This window comes from Arachis ipaensis, chromosome B01, assembly GCF_000816755.2.
Source record: "Arachis ipaensis cultivar K30076 chromosome B01, Araip1.1, whole genome shotgun sequence".
In the NCBI taxonomy this organism is placed as follows: domain Eukaryota; kingdom Viridiplantae; phylum Streptophyta; class Magnoliopsida; order Fabales; family Fabaceae; genus Arachis; species Arachis ipaensis.
Genome location: NC_029785.2, coordinates 93,968,179 through 93,978,091, shown reverse-complemented (window position 1 = coordinate 93,978,091; position 9,913 = coordinate 93,968,179). Strand labels below are relative to the sequence as shown.

Here is a 9,913-nt window from a genome sequence, read left to right as displayed (position 1 = left end):
GTTCAGAAGAAATCAAGCTTTGAAGATTAAGTGTTCATGAAAGTTTCTTTCTTTTCTCTCTTGTTATTTTCGGCCAAAATGATGAAATGAGACAGCCTTGGAGGTCTTGGGGGTGTAAGGTGAGTTGTGATTGGTTGGCTTGGAGGTGGATTAAAATAATATTAAAATATCTCTGGTGTACAACTACTAAAACTAGGTGTATCGGAACACTCGTAAAAACATCTCTAAAAATTATTTTCTGAGCTACTAGCATAAATGACACTAGTAAAGAATTTATTATGAGAATAGTACATGTATAATGAGGCCTTAGCATTGCTAAATTCATCAGAGAGTGTTGGTGCTAAACTGCACCAGTAAACCGTAAACCCGGTTAAACCGATTTTCTATTTTTAACTAAAACTGACCAGGTAACCTTATAATATTATTCAAGAAGATTCTAATATTAATATAATGATAATATCATCCTATTATCTCTCTTCTCTCATAAATCGAGTCCGGTTCGTCAAACTGAGACTGTTTACAAAAAACCAAATCAAAACTTCTAACCGATACGGTTCAAAAACCAGGTTCTTCGTGACTGCGTTATCGAGCTTGTCTCGGAAAAGGTTCTAACTTAAAGATGAAATAATGACAATGAGGATTGAGATACTTGATGATATATCAAAGGTTTTCCCCTTACTGATCTTCCGGAGAAATCCGTACTTTCAGAAAAGATTTCGCGTTCTCGAAAACCGGGGTTGTTACATTCTACCCTCCTAAAAGAAAATTTTGCCCTCAAAATTTTAGTTACCTGAGAATAGATGCGAGTAATCAGCTCTCATCTTATCTTCCAATTCCCAAGTGTGCTCTTCTTCTCCTCTTGGTTCCCATGCTATTTTGACTAAGCGAACAGTCTTGCCTCTTAGCTGCTTATCACTTCTTTCTACGATCTGAACTGGTGATGCTTGATATGTCAAATCATTTTATAACTATACTTTTTCTGGTTGTGAAACGTGACTATCATCGGGAACATATTTCTTAAGTTGCGAGACATAAAAAAAAACATCATGAAGGTTTGATAAATAAGGAGGAAGGGCTATTTGATAAGCTACTAGACCGACTCTTTTAAGTATTTGGAAAGGTTCTATGTATCGTGGGTTAAGCTTCCTAGTCTTAAGGGCTCTACCTATTCCAGTAATCGAAGTTACTTCTAGAAAGACATGATCTCCCTCACTAAATTCTAAGGGTCTACGTCTATTATCGACATAGCTCTTTTGACGGCTCTGTGCGGTCTGGATCTTCTGGCGAATCCCCTTTATCTTCTCAGTAGTTTCTTGCACTAAGTCTGGACCTAAGACACTAGCTTCTCCGTCATCATTCCAACAAAATGGTGTCTGACATCTCCTTTCGTAGAGAGCTTCATATGGTGCCATCCCGATACTTTGTTGGTAACTGTTGTTGTAGACGAACTCGACCAATGGCAAATACCTATCCCAACTGCCCTGGTTATCCATCACACAAGATCTTAACATGTCTTCCAATGTCTGGATTGTTCACTCTGATTGTCCATCTATCTAAGGATAGTATGCTGTACTCATATACAATTCTGTTCCTAAAGCTTTCTGGAAAGCTCCCCAGAATCTGGAAGTAAACCTCGGATATCGATTTGAAACAATTGACGAAGGTATCCCGTGCAATTGTACAATTTCTTGAATATATAGCCGTGCTAGCCTTTCTAAAGTATAGTCAACTCGAATCGGAAGAAAATGTGTTGATTCTGTTAACCTGTCCACAATCACACAAATAGCATCGTGTCCTGTTGAGGTCCTTGGCAATCCCGTGACAAAATCCATAGTGATCTGCTCCTATTTCCATTATGGTATTTCCAAGGGTTGTAGGGTTCCTGACGGTTTCTAGTATTCCACCTTCACCTTCTGGCAGGTTAAACATTTTGAGACATAATCAGCTACCTCTTTCTTCAAGCCCAGCTACCAGAACATTTGTTTCAAATTCTTGATACATCTTTGTTACTTCAGGATGCATAGAAAATATACTTTGATGAGCTTCTGCAAGAATACTTTGCCGCAAATCTCCAGAATTAGGCACACAAATTCTGTTCTTATATCTCCAGAGGCTGCTACGATCTAGTCTTACAGCTTCTGGTTCCTTTACTTTCATCCGTCTAAGCATCGTCATCATTTCTGAATCCTGTGCTTGTGCTTGCTGAATCCTAATCTTAAAATCTGGTGTTATATGCAATTGGGCCAAACGGACTCCACTTGACGTCTCAGTCATAGCTAACTTAAAGTCCTCAAATTCCGCGAGTAACTTTTCTTCCTTTATCATCATCCAAGAGATATTCAAATTCTTCCTGCTCAAAGCGTCTGCCACCACGTTTGCTTTTCCTGGGTGATAACTTAACTTAAAATCATAGTCCTTCAGGAACTCCATCCACCTTCGCTATTGCATATTAAGATCCTTCTGGTCAAAGATATACTTTAAACTTTTGTGGTCAGAGAAAACTTCTAGTTGGGCGCCATACAAATAGTGTCTCCAGATCTTCAGAGCAAACACTACTACAGCCAACTCCAAGTCATGCGTCGGATAATTTCATTCATGAGGTCTCAGTTGTCGAGAAGCATAAGCCACCACATTTTTGTCTTGGATCAGCACACATCCAAGTCCATTATGAGAGGCGTCACAGTATACTTCAAAAGGTTTCTGCGGGTCGGGTAGTACTAATACAGGTGCAGTTGTTAACTTCCCCTTAAGCATCTTGAAACTTCTATCACACTCAACCGTCCAAACGAACGGAACTTCCTTTCGTGTAAGGTAAGTCAGAGGTAAGGCTATCTGTGAAAACCCTTTAATAAACCTCCGGTAATATCCAGCAGGTCCGAGAAAACTCCGAACTTCTGTAACGATCGTAGGTGGTTCCCATTGCACTACTGCTTCAATTTTTGAAGGATCCACTGCAATTCCTCCATGTGATATAACATGTCCCAAAATGCCACCTTCTCTGTCCAGAACTCACACTTTTATAGTTTATCATGTAACTTCCAAGTCCTTAGTATCTGCAATACAGTCCTTAGATGCTCTTCATGCTCTCTTTCTGTCTTCGAATAGATGAGAATATCGTCTATGAAGACTACTATGAACTGATCAAGGTACGGATGGAAAATACGATTCATGTAATCCATGAAAATCGCAGAAGCATTAGTTAGTCCAAACGACATAACCGTATACTCATAGTGACCATATCGAGTTCTAAATGCAGTCTTCGGTATACTGACTCTTTCACTCGAATCTAGTGATAGCCCGATCACAAATCAATCTTCAAAAATACAGTTGCACCTTTTAACTGATCCATCAAATCATCTATTCGTGGAAGTGGGTACTTGTTCTTGATAGTGAATTTATTTAACTGTCGATAATCTACACAAAGTCACATTCCACCATCCTTCTTCTTTACTAGCAACACCGGAGCTCCCCAAGGTGATGCGCTAGGACGAATAAATTTTTTTCCAAGTAGCTCATCCAACTGCTTCTTCAACTCTGAAAGTTCCAGTGGTGACATCCGGTACGGTGCTATGGAAATCGGTCCGGTTCCAGGTACAAGTTCAATGCTGAATTCTATCTCTCGCTGAGGAGAAAACTCAGGTATGTCATCCGGGAAAATATCAGGAAATTCCTTCACCACTTGGATTCATTCTAAGCTTAGTTCACTATCATTCGAGCTAGCCGCTAACAGAACGTACCACTCACAATCACTCCCGTCTAATGCAACTCTTACAGAATTCCGATATAAAGTATGAGACAGAAATGGTTTAATATCTAAACTATCAGACGGAATAACAACAGTTCTTTTATAGCAATCAAGGAAAACATGATACTTAGACAACCAATCTAACCCTAGAATAACTTCTAAACCACATAGAGGCAAACAGATTAGATCTTGTATAAAAGTTCTGTTCCTAATAGTGAATGGTACTTGCAGGCACACTAAACTAGTCAAAGCATTTTGGGATGTAGGTGTATGGACAATCATATCAAAGTTCAACTCAGAGAAATCTAGTCCCAACTCACGAGCAACGGTTAAAGAAACAAAGGAATGCGATGCACCCGAGTCATACAGTACAGTTAGAAATCAATCTTTGACAATACACTGACCTTAGATCAGGGCGTTTGATTTTATAGCATCATCAGCAGTCATGGCAAACACTCGACCTTGTTGCTGGGTTCGCACTAGATTCCGAAAAAACTTTCTTGGGTACATCCTAGCTGTGTGTCCAGATTCCTCACAAGTAAAATAAGCGTTCGTTCCTTACAGCATCCAAATATAACATAACCATAACCATGGAGATCATAACAGCTATGAGGATAGCTGTGCCTCGCATCGATTCGTCATTTGGAACTCGATTAAACTATGTCTATTCGCAGTCATTAAGGTCCTATCCGCACCAAACAATCAACATTAAGGTGATCAGTCTTAATATTTCAAGTAAGGCACGAACATTCCCAAAATGAGCACTCATAGACATTCATGCCAAATGTATCTTAAAGATACCCTAACGGCGTGAGACACACAAGCAGAGTATGCAATGAAGCATAGTCAGTCCACTCCCCAGGCTCTACTGGGAACGAACTGCTCTGATACCAAATTGTAACGACCCAATTTTCAGTACGCCTAGGACATACCAGAAACTGAGTGCTACCAATTTGTCATCCTATATATTATCTATTATTTATTATATAAGCCTGATTCGTTGTTAAAAGCGTAGTTAGTTAGCGAGGTACCTTTTTTTTTGAAAACATTTGGATTAATAGACGGAATCATTCATAATCAACTCACAGCTGATAACAGATAAAACAGTTATAAGCAACCACACATAAATACATCACAAGTAGCTAGCAACATTCAGTTATCCAGCCTTTATTAGAGTATAGACCTTTAGTTAGAACACCCCTAGGTATAGCTAGAAAATAACTATATACATATACATACATACAACATCCCAGGTCCTGACCTGTTCAAGAGGTCCCTAAGCTGGCACCTAGGCTAGCCTAGACTCTATACTCACCTAGTCCCTCTAAACTACTAAAGCGAGGGAAAGTACGTTCTAAGTGTTCACAACTCAAGTCAAGTGGAATGTCATCAAAAGATAGAACATCATCTGCTACTCCTCTGCACGATCAGACTTTTCCATAGGACATCTCTCTGGTACCTCATGAAGTATCCACAAAATAGGAATCTTGTACACAGGATTTAGGTTAAAGTGTGCATACGAAGGGGTGCAGACGTTGGCTGGTCTCACAGTATTTACATATAATCAGAGAACGATATTCACCCTAGACTCAGAAGACTATCTAGAGCAGAATCCTCTTCTTGCGAACAGTCATCAGCGAACTATGGTAAGGTACTCTTACTTCCATCTGAAGGGGGAAGGGAGAGAGAAGGGGTAAGAACTGGGGAGTTCTTAGTAGGGTCAGGGTTATTAGTTACGTTCATTAATTCTATGTTGTTTAGCAGACTATTAGCAGAATACAAGGAAGCAGTAATTAGAAAACACAGATAAGTAGAGAAGATAGAGAAAACAGATAGCAGAACACAAACAGAAGAATACAAGAAAATATCACAAGCGCAGAGAATGGAATACAAACAACGAAAGCATACATTCATACCACAAACATAACAAAGGAAATGCGCAACCAAGTATGATGCATGTCTAGCCCTAGTGCAGGTAATGAGCTCATCTGTCGGTTACTAACCCGCTCCCGACGTTATCCAGCAACCTCTGTCTGGATAAGGCTTTCCTATTGGCTATACCCCTGTGTATAGGAAATAACCCCTCTGCCACCACAGGGTCCACTGCACGCAGAAAATAACACATCTGCCACTGCAGGGATGTACGCCGACACACCTTCTGTATATAAGAAATAACCCCTTTGCCACTATAGAAATGGAACAGGTGGTTACGGTACTTCTGTAGCAGGAAATAACCCCTCTGCCTTACAGAAATAAAATATGGATCTATACCATAGGAAAGCATTTTCAGTGATCACACCATTATCTATCTGACTGCCTCACTGCAGCAGATGATCATACAAGTATATCTGGAGTTGCCTTAACGCAACAAATGAAAAAACACATCTCTTGGGTTGCCTCAAGCAACAAAAAATATCTCTTGGGTTGCCTCAAGCAACAAATCATCACATAATCATTCTCATTATCATCATTCATCATCATTCTCATTATTCATCATCATTTTCACATTCTTATGCAGTACCTCTTTCTTTCTCTGTTCAATCATACTGTACAAACTTTGCATCTTTCACTTTTACAACATCTTAATTCAAACCATTTCTCTTTATCATATTACTCTTTTCTCTTTGTCTTTTTACTTTGCTCTGATTACTCTTTTCTCTGTATCCCTTATTTCTGCTCTGGTTACTCTGTTCTCTGTGTTTCTTTACTCTGCTCTGATTTCTCTATTTAACGTATGTATTTAAAGCTTATGTAAATTTCGGTATGAATAGTTAGTCTGTCCCAAGTATAGGTTCATTAAGTCTATACTGAAACAGTTTAACTTTTCATATAATACCTAACCCTATTCGCAATTCCAGGACTAACTATGTTGCCCTAGTTCGTTCACTAGTCTCTGTCTGCTTTTCTGTCATTAAAACTTTACAGACTTTTTCTTCGATTTTTATCTTTTCTTCATCTTTTTATATTTTATTTATCTTTGCCTCACTAATATGTTTTTACCACTCTCTAAGTGTTTTATGAAGGTAATTACGAGATTCTGCGCTTAAAGTTTTCTTTCTAAAGCTTTTACAAAAAACTGCCTTTTCTGCATTATTTTATTATTTTTATTAAAATATTATTTTTAATTAAATATTATTATTTAATATTTTATTATTTTTTATTATTTTATCATTAATTTTCGAAAATTAACTTACTTTTACTTTTAACCTTTAAAATTCACTTTTTACCACCCATAACTTTTAATATTTCTACTTTTACCACCCTAACTTTCAGAAATTACTAAATAACCCCCCAAACACCAAATTAATTACTTCCTTGCCCTTTTATGAATCAAAAAGGTGTTTTTCATTGTTCTTCATCACACTCAAAGTGTTCTTCATATTCTTCATAAATTCTTCAGATTCCTTCTCTGTTTTTACCCATTTTTCAGTCTTTTCAGCAACCGATTTTTACTATAATTCATAATAAAATAGCAGCCACTAAAACCACATCTTTCTACATGATTTCAACACAAATTGAACCTCGATTTAAGCTTAGGGTTTCGTTTTTCCAGCTGCCCCAAGAACATGAACTTTAAAGCTTGAATTTCATCAAATTTCATCAAAATTTCACCAAATTTTCACCAAGAATCAATCATATAAGCAACCAATTTTTAGCACAGCCAATTTATACAACATTCACACAACTCAAAAACAAATAATCAAGATTAATTTCATGACACCCTACCTGGTTTTTCTGCTCCTAATTCGGTTAAACTTTCAGGTGGTCCTTAAGCACTTTTTCCTCCTAAATCACATCAAGAACAACTTTAAATCCAAAAATTCTCAACTGACCAAATCTTACTCAGTATTTTAGGAAGAGATATCACACCTTAGACTTGCTGGAAATTCACATTTCTTGGCCCTCAAGTCAAGTTAAGCATGATTCCTAAGGAAGAACATCAAGAAAACACATGTTTAAGCATGTTTCCTTGAAAACCGAATTGAAATGGGAGGGAGACAGCCATCTCACCTTATTTCCATCCTTGATAAGTCACATGGTTATGTAGAGGAAGAAGAGAGGATCATTTTGGTGAAATCGGAGTTTTGATTTGAGTTTTAGTTCAGAAGAAATCAAGCTTTGAAGATTAAGTGTTCATGAAAGTTTCTCTCTTTTCTCTCTTGTTATTTTCAGCCAAAATGATGAAATGAGATAGCCTTGGAGGTCTTGGGGGTGTAAGGTGAGTTGTGATTGGTTGGCTTGGAGGTGGATTAAAATAATTTTAAAATATCTCTGGTGTACAATTACTAAAACTAGGTGTATCGGAACACTCGTAAAAACATCTCCAAATATTATTTTCTGAGCTACTATCATAAATAACACTAGTAACATATTTATTATGAGAATAGTACATGTATAATGAGGCCTTAGCATTCTAAATTCATCAGAGAGTATTGGTGCTAAGCTGCACCAGTAAACCATAAACCCGGTTAAACCGATTTTCTATTTTTAACTAAAACTGACCAGGTAACCTTATAATATTATTCAAGAAGCTTCTAATACTAATATAATGATAATATCATTCTATTATCTCTCTTCTCTCATAAATCGAGTCCGGTTCGTCAAACTGAGACTGTTTACAAAAAACAAATCAAAACTTCTAACCGATACGGTTCAAAAACCAGGTTCTTCGTGACCGCGTTATCGAGCTTGTCTCGGAAAAGGTTCTTCTCTCATAATGACAATGAGGATTGAGATACTTGATGATATATCAAAGGTTTTTCCCTTACTGATCTTCCGGAGAAATCCATACTTTCAGAAAAGATTTCGCGTTCTCGAAAACCGGGGTTGTTACAACACCTATGATATATCATCAATCATTTCAATCCTCATTGTCATTATGTCATCTTTAAGCCAAAACCTCTTTTGAGGCAAGCTCGACAACGCAGCCATGGAGAACCTAGTTTTTGAACCGTATAGGTTAGGAGTTTTGATTCTAGTTTTCGTAAATAGGCTCAGTTTGACGAACCGGACTCGATTCATGAGAGAAGAGAGATAATAGTATAATATTATCATTATATTAGTATTAGAAGCTTCTTGAATGATATTATAAGGTTACCTGGTCTATTTTAGTTAAAAACAGGAAATTGGTTTAACCAGGTTTAGGGTTTACTGGTGCAGCTTAGCACTAGCACTCTCTGATGACGTTAGCAATGCTAAGGCCTCATCATACATGTTCTATTCTCATAATAAATATGTTACTAGTTTCATTTATGCTAGTAGCTCAGAAAATAATTTTTAGAGATGTTTTTACAAGTGTTCCGATACATCTAGTTTTAGTAGTTATACACCTGAGATATTTTAATATTATTTTAACCCACCTCCAAGCCAACCAATCACAACTCACCTTACACCCCCAAGAACTCCAAGGCTGTCTCATTTCATCATTTTGGCTGAAAATAACAAGAGAGAAAAGAGAGAAACATTCATGAACATTTAATCTTCAAAGCTTGATTTCTTCTGAACTAAAACTCAAATCAAAACTCTGATTTCACCAAAATGATCCTCTCTTCTTTCTCTACATAACGATGTAACTTATCAAGGATGGAAATAAGGTGAGATGGCTGTCTCCCTCCCATTTCAATTCGGTTTTCAAGGAAAACCATGCAAAACATGTGTTTTCTTGATGTTCTTCCTTAGGAATCATGCTTAACTTGACTTGAGGGCCCAGAAACATGAATTTCCAGCAAGTATAAGGTGAGATATCTCTTCCTAACATACTGAGTGAGATTTGTTCAGTTGAGAGTTTTTGGATTTAAAGTTGTTCTTGATGTGATTTAGGAGGAAAAAGTGCTTAAGGACCACCTGAAAGTTTAACCGAATTAGGAGCAGCAAAACCAGGTAGGGTGTCACGAAATTAATCTAGATTATTTGTGTTTGAGTTGTGTGAATGTTGTATGATTTGGCTGTGCTAAAAATTGGTTGTATATATGATTGATTCTTGGTAAAAATTTGGTGAAATTTTGATGAAATTTGATGAAATTCAAGCTTTAAAGTTCATGTTCTTGGGGCAGCTGGAAAAACGAAACCCTAGGCTTGAATTGAGGTTCAATTTGTGTTGAAATCATGTAGAAAAGATGGGGTTTTAGCGGCTGGAAATTTATTATGAATTATGGTAAAAATCGGTTG

At 37.3% G+C, this 9,913-nt stretch overlaps 1 protein-coding gene across 1 annotated transcript in view; it reads right to left on the bottom strand.

Moving 5' to 3' along the window:
* Positions 2,590 to 9,913, bottom strand: part of LOC107609303 (uncharacterized mitochondrial protein AtMg00860-like) — a 38,076-nt gene continuing 30,752 nt past the window's right edge. The window contains exon 2 of the mRNA XM_016311203.1: positions 2,590 to 2,998. Coding sequence (XP_016166689.1) covers positions 2,590 to 2,998 — 409 coding nt within the window. The remainder of the gene's footprint in view (positions 2,999 to 9,913) is intronic.